Genomic DNA, 15727 nt, shown 5'->3' on the forward strand with positions numbered 1-15727 from the left:
TTTGCAACCATCAACTCAAGTCATGCTGGAGAGTGAATGTTTAAATGAAGAGGTATTCAGCTTTGCTATGGTTTAAGGTCTCTTGTTAAAATGTAGGAATGAAATTTCCCAATGAAAATATTTCTGAGTGCTTTAGAGACTCCATTAGTATAACCTAATTTAAACAGTGGACTTCCATTTCTCCAGTGGATGGAAATGGTAATTTTGCCACCAGTAACGACTTTATTTCTTTTTTCAAATATGATCTTTTCTTGCTTGAAATATGGAGATCGATATCAACAGTTTGTACCCTGGGTAATATGGTTTAAATCATAATAATAAAGAAGTATTACCATTGTTTTAATGATTTGCTGTTTATTTCTTTATCAAAATTCCTACCATCCATATCAGTTCTATCAGACAACGTGCCTTCTAGTTCCCAAATTTTTTCAAATGGAATATATTTTCTATAGTCCTTGTGTGAAAAATAAATTAACTATTTAAATGCAAACCAATGTTTGAAAATAAATATTTTCTATGTTTTAAGAGTAAAACTTTTTTGTGGCAAAAATAGACTTCTGCTGTCAAAATAAAAGAGTGAAAAAACAAATACACAGCTAGATGTTTTTCACAAGGACATCAGCAAACACAACAGTCATTCTCAATATATTATTGTACACTGATATATTTTCTTTTTATGTGATTTATCTCAACATAGCCCAGACGTAACGCTTCATCTTTGTGTTCGTAAAATTGTGATACCCTTGGTAGCTTGAAAGAGAGGAAAAAAGGTGTATGTAATACAAAATATATTAAAAAAGTTACAATTTTGCAGTTCAAATGTTGTAGTGGTTGTCCATTGTTTATTTCAACACTAACTGGACTCTTATTACAATCTATAAAACTAAATCTAATAATCACATTATGTGAACAAACAACAACAGAAATTATTATTTCTAATCTCTGATCTTAGTTTCTGAAAAATACACTGGTAAAAGCTGACATTCAGGTTCAATACAAAATACTGATTAATGAACTAAAACAATATAAACAAACTAAAAATACAATAACTGTCAATAACCAAGAATAAACTGTGTTCTTTCACATATAAAAATTATGTAAACAATGAATAGACAGACGCTTAATTTGAGTCTGCCTGCCTACTCAATGTCATTACTTTAACCTTAACAGTGTGTTCCCACAGCCGAATATGAGACAGAGGTGGATGGTTCCCTGTGGATGGTACTGAATGCTGACAGCTCAGTGGCCAGCTCAGTGGTGGTGCACTCGTCAATATTGTTGGTGGCGGTTGGTAAGCGGGGTGGGCCACACTCTTCGCAGCAGCAGCAGCAGCAATCCAAGAAGGCTCTGGTAAACGGCTGGCAGAGGCAGAACAGCAGAATAGGTGTCAAAGCAGACTTGCAGAAGAGCAGCATCTGACTGACCAGATACAGGATGTCCAGTGTCCTCCTGGGAACGCTGGCTGCCATGTACATGCTGACAATGTTGCATATGTTCTCAGGTATGATGCAGAAGCCGTAGAGGATGGCTAATGCTACCACGGCACAGTTCATCTGGCTTTCCAGCTGGATCTGCTTCTTGTTCCCACGTACAGAGGCCCGTTTGGCATGACGGATTTTGCGAGCTGTGACCAATGAGCTGCAGATGGTGAACAGGGTTGGCAGACAGAAATAGCAGCCAAAGTACCACCAGAGGCGTGCACCATCATAGGTTAGTCCCAGAACGTACAGCGTGTCCGGTAGTTCAGTGGAGATCCGAACCACACAACGCTCACAGGGGGTCACATCAGGCGGGTCACCGTCTTCAGTTACCAGCTGTCTGATCAGCAGCTCAGGCAAGGCCAGCAGTAAAGCACCCACCCAGATGACAGTGAGCTTGGCTGTGGTAGATGTACAGTTCTCAATCATTTCATAGTACAACTTCACATTAGTGGCTGCACGGAAACGATCGATGCACAAAGCACACAATGTAAAGGTTGTAACCCCAAGGGATGCTACCTGTAAAAAAAAAAGAAAAAAAGAAAAGAGGAATTTAGCATTGAAATGTTGTTTCAGTAATATCAATAAATAATCCAGAAATTACAAGAAAATACACCATCTTGACTGAGGAACACACAGACTTCTTCATATTTAATTTTTTTTTTTTTATATATATAGGTTTTGTTAAGCTTTTGTTTCTTGGATTTAATGAAGCCAATGCTGACATCACTATGCTTATGCCCCTGTGTGTGTGTGTGTGCGTGGTTGTGTGTTTGGGTCATCCAATTCCACTACATGGTAAATGTGATTACAGAGCATTAAGAGGTTATATTTAGTATACAGGTCTAAAACAAAAAATTTATTTTCCTCAAAGTGACAGTATATCATGGAATATATAATGAAAAAAAGATTTTTTTTCTCTGCTCGAGTACAAAAATAAATTCTAAAATAAAAATAAAAACCTGTGTGGTCTGAGCTCTCAGGCACTTTATTATATGCTTGCTCTTACTGGCTTCAAAGGTTATCAAGTAGCACAGATATAAAAAGAGACAGACCCTGAAGAAGAGAGGGATGCAGTTGAATGGGTCACACCACACCTAAACTCATGCGCTTGAACAGAGCTGTAAATTAATGGATGAAAAAGTAGGTGCTGTACTATCCCTTATATTTTGACCAAATCATCAAACAGGCAAATCATTAGCACAAGAAATTGTTACAGCTTCTCAAAGGGACATAATATGATATAATATACATATAATATATATTACATAACATAATATCCTTATAAGTTCAAATATGGATATCCTAATTGAAAGCATACGTTTAATTCAACAAAATATATATTGAGATCTAATCTCCTCAAATCAGAGCTCTTTGTCCTTTCTGTCCATTGATCAGAAAGTGGTCACTGTCTAATCTCAGTTTGAGAGAGTCTTTAGCAATCTCACCCCAGTCTGATTGGAGAGCAGACTGTAACACATTTTGCAGGTTTTTCAGTCTGGTGTGACACTAATCTGTTTAACGACCACTCACTTAATTCTATGACATTATGCCTGATTTAAAGCCACTGTCCATCTAATTCTGTTCTAATGTGCCCTGCCCTCATGGTCATATTCATAACATGCATAGTACTAGAATGTTCTGTATGTCTATATAAATAAAAAGTAAACGGTCTGTATTCACATATGGCTTTTCAAGTCCAGTTGACCAATCAAAGTGCTTTCATTCAACTGTGTATGAATGTGGCATTCATACACACTCACACAATGCTTCTAAGACTACGGCTACACGGAAACGTTTTTCACTGTAACCAATACTTTTGCTTATCGTTTGGCTGTCGCGGCCACACGGAGCCGGCGTTCCCACTACCCCAAAACGATAGTTTTGGAGAACAGGTTCCAGAGTGGGAAGATCTGAGAACGGCGTCGTTTCGTTTCCATTGTTACAGCCAAAACGGATTCGTTTACATCTGCGTCACAGCCACATGGCCAACGCCAGTGACGTATACACATACGTCAGTGACCAGAACAAAAAGCGGCTTCCATTCAAAATCCGGAAGAAGAAGACAACACAACAAGGACAGACAGCGATCATCATGGACCCCACGACATTGATAGTAGCACTGCTGCAGACACTGCTAACTACAGCGGCGTTGTTGAAGGAACAACGTGAGCTTCGCGCTGGTAGAAGTAGGGGCGTACACGCATGCGCATTGCTTCTTCTATTGTTCTGGTGTAACCGGTGGGGGTGGCTTACAGCGCACATAGAGGTTTGGCGTGTGTACTGCATCGTTTTCATCGTTTCCAGCTTTCCTGTGTGGTCGCAATATTTTTCGTACCCGTTTTTAAAAAAAACTTGTTTCGTTTCCGTGTAGCCGTAGCCTTAATCTATACAGGATTACAGGCTACACAATGCGTTTTCCCCCCCTGTATCACACACATTCACACACCGATTGCACATTAGAGACAACATGGGGTTCAGTGTGTTGACTTAGATTTTCACAAATGTCTTCAAAGTGGGCGAGGACAGCCCAATTTAACAAAGAGGACAATAGTATCATACTTGGTCATCCAATACCACATATTTGGGAATGGCAAAGTGATTAGTCTGTTGTTTTCAAGCAGTGTTTTCAATCAGGTCTGAGTTTTTACTTAAAGAGCAGGGAACACTTAAAAGTCTGAACTTTACAATGCCTCATGGACCCTTGAAAAAAAGTTGCTTATGCGCACCACTCATGATAAGACTTCTAAACCATATCTTAAGAGTGTGGACTCAAGTGGAGGAAATTCAAGACCATTTCTTCCCTCCTGAGAACGACCAACCAACAAAGACTACTTCAGGAGCAAGACATGTAAGGTTGTAGCCTGCAATGTTACAGCAAAAGGCCTCACTGATACGGGCTAGGGATGTCCCTATCCGATCACGTGATTGGAAATCAGGGCGATCATGTTGTTTCAGACTCGATCGGAATCGGACGTTACATCCCGATCAGGGATTGGATATATAGCCTATCTACATACGTACATTTATTCTCTTTTTTTTTATTTATCAGAACTATAATATTTCAAAACAAATGGGAAAAAATAACAGCTTAGTATTTACGTGGTGTTTATGTGGTGGTACAGAGTCAGACCGACTCAATCATAGACATAATATAGTAGACGTCTCATAGACTGACGCTGCCTATTGGAGCTGACGTATCAGCATTGCATGGGTCTCCAATGGCCCCACATTACATTTATTTCGACTAAGGAAGGTGTATATCCCCAACTATAATAATCATAACTCCTGGAATTTATGTCTATGGTCTCAACTACACACAGAAACAACGCATGCGGCATGACGTCACTTTGCTGTGTGCCGTAAAGCGAAACAGAATGCGGCAGCAGCTTAAAAGTGGGGGCGCGAATGTCTTGCGGTGTGGAGTTATTTTAAAGTGGATGACAAAAACGTTGCAATTGCAAACTGTGAGATATGCAAACTTCGGATTTTAAGAGGTGGCAAGGACATCCTTGATGAGAACAGGAACAGGCTCAAACCTGACAAGGTAGAGATGTTTGTTTTTCATCGAGAAAAACGTATTTCCTTCTCTGAGGCCAGAAGAGGAGAGTAAGAATTAGGAGTGCAGTTCCGAAAAGCACATTACTGGCCTTACTTTATAACACTGTGGCACTTTTATTTGCTTATTTGTTTACATGCCTGCCAGGTATTTCAAGTTGAGCTGCTGCTCATTTATATATTAGACATTGTTGCACTAAACTACAATGTGAAGAATTTGTTTATTACTTGATTACTTTTTTTGTTCAAGCTACCTCACAAAAGTATTCTTGTTTATAAGTGTTAAATGATAAAATAAGTGAATAAAATAAAAAATCAGGGATGTCCTGGATCTGTCTCTTCGCCGTTCTTCATTTTTTTTAATGTAGAAGTATCGGATCGGGACTCGGTATCGGCAGATACTCAAAATCAAATGACTCGGACGGGGGCAAAAAATCCTGATCGGGACATCCCTAATACAGGCTAATGTTGATGTTCACAAATCTACTATCTGAATACTAAACAAGAATGTTGTGCATGGCAAGGCTGTGAGGAGAAGGCCCTGCTATCTAAATAGAACATCACTGCCAGTCAGTATGTATTTTTGTTTGGTGTAAGCATTAAAACCTATGTTGTTAAGGTTAGGCATTACAGGCTTGGTTAAGATAAAGAAAACATAATTCCATTGGAACATACACTACATATAGCGTAACTATATTTTCCTTAATAACTGGGTGCTAAAGCACACCCTGTTGGTTGAATGCTGTAACCAAAAATGTCACTGAAATACATAACTCTGAAAGTAACTGACTTAAAACGGTTCAATTGTCTCTTGTCGGCATTAACACAAATATCTTTGTTTTGTGTTGAGTCCAGGTTACACCACAGCTGTTGCTACTGTGCTGGAGGCTTTCGGTTGCATTCAGAACCAAAAGAGGTAGTTAAAACAAACAAATAAAACATTAGTTTATTGGAATAAAAAAATTTCTATTCAGATAAACTGAATATTTGTGTGTCTATGTGTGTGTGTGATCAACTTTGGATTCAATAATCTATCCCACCAACACTACTTCCAGATTCTTATATTGTATCACACACCAGGTGCAGTCTCTTAATGCAGGGCTATTTTCTGTCTAAATGGCAGCTTATGGGTCCTTTAATATCCCATATGAATATCATAAATGATCACATCAAAAAGAAAAAACATGCTCTAATGTGCAACTGGCTACTGATAAATGGGGCTGGAAAAAGTGAACCCTTTCTTTAAAATATTGAACAGTCATGCTAAAGCAGTACAACATCTAATCTAATTGTAGTCTCGTTTTTGTAAGTACTTGCTATTTGAACATAACCACCAATCATTTGGTATTTATCAAAACCTTTCTAACATCTGCTTTTATTTGTGTAATAAAAACTAACTCTGACATTCAGCAGCATCAACTTCAGGAGCTAGACCAGACCCACCCCTCTCACCTCCAGGTAGGAGATGATCCTGCACGAGAACTCGCCCAGCAGCCAGTTCTTGGTGAGCTCGTGAAACACCACGAGCGGCAGGCAGAAAAAGATGATGACAAAATCCCACAGTGCAAGGTTTGCCAGCAGCGAGTTGGAGATGCTCCTCATGTAATAGTTGTGACACACGATGCACATGACCGACACGTTCCCGATGATCCCCACACTGAAGATCACTGTGGCAAATATCATGATCGCGTACAACTCCGCGGTGACCGGGTAAAATGGATTCTTCATGTGTTTGCCTCTCGTCCGCGTGTTAACGGGTACGAATGGCGTGGTGTCGGGAAAGTCTGGCAGATTGTACTCGTCCTCATAGTTGCTAGTGTTGAATACAATTGGTGGTCCGGCGTTTTGTTTCTGCGGAGTCAGAGTCACCGACGCGCCCTGCAATGGCTCGCTCCGTTTCGCCCTGCCGGATTTTGGACATCGCGTGTGGCGCCGTTTGTGTTTGCTCGTTCTGGGCATGCAGGTCGGTCCATGTAGGGTTAGTTTAAGCACATCTCCAGGACTACATTGACGTTTCGATGGCTCATCAGCCTTGTTTTCTTTCGTGCGTAAAGCGTCCTCTCTGGATACAGACTGGATGAGTGCAGTTCCATCTTGCGCGCTGCTTTTACGCACAAACCGTTCGGGCTTTAGTGGTGCCAACAGCTCAGATGATTTCGTGTTCAGAGTATGAAGCCAAGAGGCTTGCGCATTCGCACCGAACATTCCCCCATTGAAGTCCCAGTTGACTGTGCGCCATCGACGGGTATGTGCATTCTTGTCAGCGGTGGCGGATTCATAATGAGGATTCAAAGTCGTCTTTGTTTTATAGAGCTGACTTACGGCGACCTCGCTGCACAGCCACACATACAGTAGCCTCAGGCGCGGAGGCAGCATCATGGTTATGTCTAAATCACCAAGTGAAACAGTGTTATCCAAAATGATCGATCCATATTTACTTTCTAAGATGGACAAAATTTGTTAAACTTAACTTTAAACTACCGCAGCAATTTCACTTGTCTCTCATTTTCAAGTTTTTGGTCGCGTAAAAGCGGAACACTGGCCAGCTTCGGGTACGTCCTGGAGTGTATCCAGTCCGGAGACATCAACAACGAAGTAAACAAACAAAATAAATGTCTTCAAACTGTATTGAAAACTTTAAACTGACCGGTCGACCCCAGCGCAGTAGTAGATGGAGTCTCCAACTATGCCTTCGTCTTGTCAAGTTTTTGTACGTGGAACCACTCACGAGCACTCGGAGACTTCTGCAGAGTGCGACGAAACGCTGCCGGACGAGAGTAACATGGTCAGTCTAAGGGGGAGGAGAGGGACTAGAGAGGGGCGGGAGAGAGGAGGAGGAGAGGGGAGTCATCTGCCAAAAAATAATACAAAAAATAAAAATAATAATCCTTTACAAACTTTGTCATCTGCACTACACCAAAGTGATTTACAAAAAATACCATATTTTATATTTTGAACATGTTTGTGAAAATCTTCACATTCATAACGAACTTTTCCCCATGTAAAATCTTACGATACTTTGTACAAAAACTGAATAGAAAATCAGCTTTAATGTTGTACGTACCATTTCGTACGATTTACATTGATGTTTATTAAAGCTCTATTAAGTTTGAAAGTTTTCACAGAAGTCTCCAAGTTGTGGGTTTGTCTATAGTTTATGTAATATGTATATTATATAAATTTAAAGTTCAATATAACAACCCGTGGAATATTTTTATTTATTTTTTTAGAATAAAAGGGAAGGTGACAGGTGAGTGCGAGTGCCCAGGATGCACCCCGCCCATGGATGTATTATATTAACTGGTGAGGAAGGGTAAGGAAGCAAATCGTAATCAAAATTCAAATTCAAATGCATTATCAGAAATGCTTTTTCATTTTAAGAATGTGGCTGCATTATTTGACTCATAAATAAAATTACTAATCAATCATCCTATTTGCATTTCAATTTTCTTCTTCAAGACTGCTCATTCTTTCACTTAATTCAAATGAAAAGGATAAAGACATTTGAAATTTAATTTTCAAAATATGCCTCAGCAAATAGATACCAAAATTCAATTTGAAATGTAAAAGTTGAAAATTCAAATGCATTATCAGAAATGCTTTTTCATTTTAAGAATGTGGCTGCATTATTTGACTCATAAATAAAATTACTAATCAATCATCCTATTGCATTTCAATTTTCTTCTTCAAGACTGCACATTCTATGCCATAATCAAAAAGAAAACAAAGCGGACATTGCTTTTTCGTTTTCGTTGTCTGCATGCAAAATACTGCCCACAATTCGATAATGAAAAAGCAATCTGAGCGGCGCAGGAGAGTGACGTCACGCCTGCTGACCGTGCTACCCATCATGTAGGCTACGGTAGGGGGCGGTGTGCATATTTGCTGTACAGTTTAGCTGCCCAGGTGGAGTCAAACAATATATCCGATTCTGATGCCCGTGACCGGGTTGAACGGGTCATAGAGAGCTTGGCTGCATACTCTGCCGTCACAGATTCAGAGGTTAGTGCAGCAAGGGCTAGCGCGTCGCGGCTACGACCGGCCATGACTTTCTGGTCGCGGCCATTACTGAGGGAGCAGCCATTAATGAGGCTTAGACAGACGTTGCGAACAGGAGTCGGGGGATTACCTTTCACAGGTAGGATTCAACATTATTATTGGTTGTATTTTGTCAATAGAATATTATTGTACTGTATTTGTGTCTGCCGGCGAAATCGTAGCCAGCAAACGTTAAACTAGGATATGTTTATAGCCGGTGTTATGCCGAGAAGTGCACCCCCTGCTGGTCGTACTTTAAGGAGAGTCTGTGATGGAATGATATGATATAACTACATCATAATTTGTTTACCTGATTGAATTAACGGATGCAAATCTCAATAAGTCCAAATTTGTATATAAAATTAAAATAACCAAATTTCATAGTTTCAGGTTCATTTTTATATCATTTCATCTGGGCTATAATGAGTTGAGATTGTTAATAGAAAATGTATCCAACCGTCTTTCGTGTTGACTACAAAAGTATTAGTCACGGCCCTTACTTTTGAATATATGTCCAATAATATAAAAATAGTTAGGAATAGGAATACTCTAAACTCTACAATTGTCGGATTATCATAATTGTACACGTATTATTAATTTACATGAAGAGATGTGAAAAAAAGATGCACGAATGAAACACCATTGTCAGCTCAATATTATTTTTTTTGGATAAATGTATTAATCCACACCTGAAACGGTTTACGCGCGCTCCGTGAATGGGAATGCACTTCTTGGCAGAACACCTCTGTTCACACGGCTATTAGGCCAACGGAGACTTCATAAATCATATATTCCATAACACAGGCTTAGATTACAACTAACACAAGAATACTACTTTTGAAATATTGCAAATATTACTGTTATAACATTGACCATCAGATTTTACTCAGGTTTATTAATGACGTTTATTATGCCTGTATTATTCACATGTAATTCTTTCATCCTAACAAAAGTATTTACCTCATGTCTCATACCCACCCCTCAGATTGTCCGACTGAGAGTTGGTGTTATTCCCTCCATCTTGGGCTTACAGGTTCACCTAATAAGAGTAGGTGTATCATCATAAGGCTATTAGCATTCATAAATTGAAATATTATCAATAACAGGGCGGGGTGAAATACTTATCCCTGTGTGTGTGTGTATTTTTATATATTTTAATATTATGCTTCTTCATTTTAGCCAGAAAAGGGCAGGACTACATGTTCTTCCAGAAAAGCTGAAGAGAGCCTGTCTGTGACCACTCAGGATGACAGCAAGGGCTCGCACATTTTCTGGTGGGGGGGACACACACACTAGGGCCAGAACACCACCTACAGGTACCGTACATTAACAGCAGAATGACAGTGTGTGATAGACTGGTCAGTAGGCTATATTTATAAGACACCGATGCCCGTTGTCAGCTGCCGCTGTTTTGGCAGCTCGAGCCTTGTCGTAATTTTGTACTTTGGAACGGATGGAATGAGAATCCAGCTTTGTTATATACATATGTATGTGTATATATATATTTCTAGTGTAAGGTAGAGGATGTTTGTTTTGTATGTGTATTTATTTGACGATTGCCTATGGTGCCCTACGAATGAATGAGTACGTATGTATACACACTGCTTGAAGATCATTCAAGCTGTTGACCTAACGAATTTTCCAATCATGTACTACAAGCTTTGTATCATTGAAGAGGAATAAAGACACTATACAGCTGTTATGATTTTTATGTAACATCTTTATCAAATCTGTAATAAAGTATTTCACAAGGCCAAAACAATGTAAGAAAATATCTTTGATTTTTGCTTTTTTGGCTTCACAGCATAACTTTGTTATGACCATGACCATAGCATCAAGGTTCAAGGTGCAATGTTTTTTAAATTGCCAATTGTGCATGAACCGCAGTCAAGACACATGCATTCCTTGTTCAGGGATCTCTCTGAGTTAGTCTAGAAAAATAGAAATACTATAATAAAATATAAAGAATATAAAAAACACTGTACAAGAAAGTAGTTGTATATACAGAAGTTTTAATATTTTGAATGGTATCAACCTAAAGCAAAACAAAATGAGCTAATAGCCCTGAAAGAGGAGTGTTTTGCAGAGCTTCTGTCTCATGCTCCCTTTTATGCAGGTCAAGAGAGGTCAGTTTGCCAATGTGGTGGAGCCTTATTTTCAGAAACACAGACACAAACAATGACAACAAGTTGGAATAATGGTTGTTGATGCCAAACTTTGTCTCCTCAATGTGTTCCCCAAGCTGAAAAACATCCTCCGTTCTCCTCCCGGATGATGTACGTGACTGTCGCCGTCTTTACAGCTTTGCTGAAGCTTGGCGAATCACCCACTCTGCAGCTCTCAGCACCTTCACTGTGCCACATGATGGAATCACTAGTACACCGTTGTTTTTCAGGGCTAGAAAGTGGTAGCTATCATGAAATGATGAAGGTACAGCATCTCTGACCAAGCTTGCATGGCACACACCACAGGACAGCTTTTGCAGAATCTGGAGGACTACAAACCCTGCGATGTAGTACAAAGCATTGTCCACAACATCCACCAGTATAAATATTGAGAAGTAGCTATTTAACATATTTAGAACGGTAATTTTGATATGATGTTTAAAAAAGAAATACTCAAATCATTAGGCTGAGTTAGTGAGTTTGAGGTTGAAGCTTCTGGGTCATCCTGAGTGCTCACAGACAGGCTCTCTTCAGCTTTTCTGGAAGAACATGTAGTCCTGCCCTTTTCTGGCTAAAATGAAGAAGCATAATATTAAAATATATAAAAATACACACGCACACAGGGATAAGTATTTCACCCCGCCCTGTTATTGATAATATTTCAATTTATGAATGCTAATAGCCTTATGATGATACACCTACTCTTATTAGGTGAACCTGTAAGCCCAAGATGGAGGGAATAACACCAACTCTCAGTCGGACAATCTGAGGGGTGGGTATGAGACATGAGGTAAATACTTTTGTTAGGATGAAAGAATTACATGTGAATAATACAGGCATAATAAACGTCATTAATAAACCTGAGTAAAATCTGATGGTCAATGTTATAACAGTAATATTTGCATTATTTCAAAAGTAGTATTCTTGTGTTAGTTGTAATCTAAGCCTGTGTTATGGAATATATGATTTATGAAGTTTCCGTTGGCCTAATAGCCGTGTGAACAGAGGTGTTCTGCCGAGAAGTGCATTCCCATTCACGGAGCGCGCGTAAACCGTTTCAGGTGTGGATTATTACATTTATCCAAAAAAAATAATATTGAGCTGACAATGGTGTTTCATTCGTGCATCTTTTTTTCACATCTCTTCATGTAAATTAATAATACGTGTACAATTATGATAATCCGACAATTGTAGAGTTTAGAGTATTCCTATTCCTAACTATTTTTATATTATTGGACATATATTCAAAAGTAAGGGCCGTGACTAATACTTTTGTAGTCAACACGAAAGACGGTTGGATACATTTTCTATTAACAATCTCAACTCATTATAGCCCAGATGAAATGATATAAAAATGAACCTGAAACTATGAAATTTGGTTATTTTAATTTTATATACAAATTTGGACTTATTGAGATTTGCATCCGTTAATTCAATCAGGTAAACAAATTATGATGTAGTTATATCATATCATTCCATCACAGACTCTCCTTAAAGTACGACCAGCAGGGGGTGCACTTCTCGGCATAACACCGGCTATAAACATATCCTAGTTTAACGTTTGCTGGCTACGATTTCGCCGGCAGACACAAATACAGTACAATAATATTCTATTGACAAAATACAACCAATAATAATGTTGAATCCTACCTGTGAAAGGTAATCCCCCGACTCCTGTTCGCAACGTCTGTCTAAGCCTCATTAATGGCTGCTCCCTCAGTAATGGCCGCGACCAGAAAGTCATGGCCGGTCGTAGCCGCGACGCGCTAGCCCTTGCTGCACTAACCTCTGAATCTGTGACGGCAGAGTATGCAGCCAAGCTCTCTGTGACCCGTTCAACCCGGTCACGGGCATCAGAATCGTATATATTGTTTGACTCCACCTGGGCAGCTAAACTGTACAGCAAATATGCACACCGCCCCCTACCGTAGCCTACATGATGGGTAGCACGGTCAGCAGGCGTGACGTCACTCTCCTGCGCCGCTCAGATTGCTTTTTCATCATCGAATTGTGGGCAGTATTTTGCATGCAGACCACGAAAACGAAAAAGCAATGTCCGCTTTGTTTTCTTTTTGATTATGGCATAGAATGTGCAGTCTTGAAGAATAAAATTGAAATGCAATAGGATGATTGATTAGTAATTTTATTTATGAGTCAAATAATGCAGCCACATTCTTAAAATGAAAAAGCATTTCTGATAATGCATTTGAATTTTCAACTTTTACATTTCAAATTGAATTTTGGTATCTATTTGCTGAGGCATATTTTGAAAATTAAATTTCAAATGTCTTTGTCCTTTTCATTTGAATTAAGTGAAAGAATGAGCAGTCTTGAAGAAGAAAATTGAAATGCAAATAGGATGATTGATTAGTCATTTTATTTATGAGTCAAATAATGCAGCCACATTCTTAAAATGAAAAAGCATTTCTGATATTGCATTTGAATTTGAATTTTGATTACGATTTGCTTCCATAGAAGGGAGGACAGGGATGCGGACTTTCCAAAAAAAAAACAAGGGTTTAGTTTATTAAACAAAAACAAAGTATCAACATAAAATAAAACGTAGCTGTGAATAAAACAAAACAAGGAACTTAACACGGCATGGATAAATACTTAGCTTGAAAACGACGTGGAACATGATAGTATGGGTTTACCAACTTGACATGAAACAAAGATCCGGCAAACTGACAGGGGAGGCAGGAAACTAAATAGAGGGCTGGGAGTGATTGGGGAGTGAGTACAGCTGAGGAAAAAACACAGGTGAAGTGAGTGAACTAATAAACACAGTGCAGGGAAACTAAGGCATGACAAAAAACTAAACATGGGCTGAAAACAAAAGCATAACCTAAAACATGAAACTAAAAACGTGAGTCCATGGGTGTGACAAGTTTAAAGTTTACTTCATACTTTATTAAAAGTAATAATTGGAAACTGTTCCATTTAACATTTCTGAATGCCAGACAGCAGTAGAACAAGCAACATGTACCACAGCTACTTCAGCAGCAGGGAATCGCGGTCTTAATGCAGCAAACCCTAGTGCAGAGCAAGTAGCTCCATAACAATAACTTCCAAGTGTTATTGACCTATGGTCAAATACATTCAAAACATTTTTTCCATGTCGTAAACAAGTCATTGTGCAGTGCATTACAATTATAACAACATTGCTGACATATCTGAAGTTGGTGTGTCAAACACAAATACGTAAAACCTGTAAAAGCACCTGTGCGGTTCACAACACAACAGTTAATATCATAAAAAAAAACAATGCCAGTTAAAGGCATACAATTCAACATTGTAAATTGGGCAGAATTATCCAACTGAATAGAACACCCATAAAAACAAAACAAAAAAGTTTGCCATGCATATCTGCATGTAGCCAAAAGCAACATAAAGCAATGCTCCTACCAATTTTTTCCTTTTGGTTATTAGCCTCTCAACCCTGATCCAGACAAGAAGATAGAATTTTTTTGTTTAATTAGCTCCTCTCCAATGAACAGTAATCAACGAGATTCACTCTGCTTAGTCATGAGATAAACTTTCTAATGGTGAACACAGTCCTGTTTGCCGGTTGTGATTGGTTTATTTACCCGGTTATGTAATTTTTAGTCAAATTAGCGAGTGATGTTATTTTTTAATCAAATACTTACAGGAAGTAAAGCGCAGCAACAGCACAAGAACAGGAAGAATTAGGTCAACAAAATAAAATGTCTATGTACGTGGAGAAGGAAAGATATTTTATTTTGTTGTTTTCTTCAAGCAAACAGGACCGTTAACACCGTTGGAAAGTTTATCTGATGATGACCAAGAAGAGTGAATCCTGTTTACTACCGTAAGTTTGTTTCTCTTTAATGCACACAGTCTAGACGATTATATTTATCCTCTGGTCTGGATCTCGATTGAGAGGCTAATTACAAGAAAAAAAATGTTGAATATCGCTTTAAGAAATAGCACGGTCTTTTTTTTAAAATCAGGCTTTAGCTGACTTACAGTAAAAGCTTGGTTTTGAGGTTCCTGACACGCTGTGTGCAGTTGGTGGAAAGTTTCATAAAGATGGTCTCGATCACTTCAAAGGTGTACCTGTTTTCTTTGGGGAAATTGATGTTCAATGCATAGAGCAAGCCAAACAGCAAGGCAAATGCAGTGGGGAGGTCTGGGAGATCTGTGAGGACAATGTCCTCTTCCAACACAACAGCAATATTCTGGACTCTGGACAGCAAGGTGGGGGCACCATCATCTTCAAGGACAGTGAGGATACCAATCTTGAGTCCTCTTGTCAAACTGTCATCTGGATCAGTTTCCTGATAAAAACATGAGGGGGGTGCCAAATTTAGAGATACCTGAAAATGGAAAATTAGGACCCAATTCCTTCCCATAAATCTAAAAATGTTGAGCCTCCCACTGTAATCACCAAGCGTGTCCTGAAGAGCTTCTCTGAATCCTCGCGAAGAAATAGCGGTGACCTTGCAGGGATGTGTTCCTTCTGTGTAG

General features: G+C 39.0%; 1 protein-coding gene and 2 long non-coding RNA genes across 3 annotated transcripts; 1 reads left to right on the forward strand and 2 right to left on the reverse strand.

Moving 5' to 3' along the window:
* Positions 1 to 369: 369 nt before the first annotated feature.
* gpr37a (G protein-coupled receptor 37a) lies at positions 370 to 7793 on the reverse strand. The gene is made up of 2 exons (XM_075470888.1): positions 6489 to 7793; positions 370 to 1997 (listed from the first exon to the last, which is right to left on the reverse strand). The coding sequence occupies exons 1-2, from the start codon at positions 7413 to 7415 to the stop codon at positions 1164 to 1166; spliced, it is 1761 nt and encodes a 586-aa protein (XP_075327003.1). The 5' UTR covers positions 7416 to 7793; the 3' UTR covers positions 370 to 1163.
* Positions 7794 to 8853: 1060 nt separating this feature from the next.
* On the forward strand, positions 8854 to 10894 carry LOC142384598 (uncharacterized). Its single transcript, XR_012770084.1, has 3 exons — positions 8854 to 9174; positions 10060 to 10122; positions 10254 to 10894. It is a non-coding gene; the product is annotated as an uncharacterized LOC142384598 (long non-coding RNA).
* Positions 10895 to 11173: 279 nt separating this feature from the next.
* Positions 11174 to 13166, reverse strand: LOC142384599 (uncharacterized). Its single transcript, XR_012770085.1, has 3 exons — positions 12890 to 13166; positions 11942 to 12004; positions 11174 to 11810 (listed from the first exon to the last, which is right to left on the reverse strand). It is a non-coding gene; the product is annotated as an uncharacterized LOC142384599 (long non-coding RNA).
* Between the last annotated feature and the right edge of the window lie 2561 nt (positions 13167 to 15727).

The sequence above is a fragment of the Odontesthes bonariensis genome, chromosome 7 (assembly GCF_027942865.1).
Source record: "Odontesthes bonariensis isolate fOdoBon6 chromosome 7, fOdoBon6.hap1, whole genome shotgun sequence".
In the NCBI taxonomy this organism is placed as follows: Eukaryota; Metazoa; Chordata; class Actinopteri; order Atheriniformes; family Atherinopsidae; genus Odontesthes; species Odontesthes bonariensis.

Excerpts from the sequence above, each read along its gene's own strand:
- gpr37a (XM_075470888.1), bottom strand. The coding sequence starts at position 7,415 with ATGATGCTGCCTCCGCGCCTGAGGCTACTGTATGTGTGGCTGTGCAGC. Across the intron at positions 1,998-6,488 it reads GGATCATCTCCTACCTGGAG|GTAGCATCCCTTGGGGTTAC; the intron begins GTGAGAGGGGTG and ends TTTTTTTTACAG.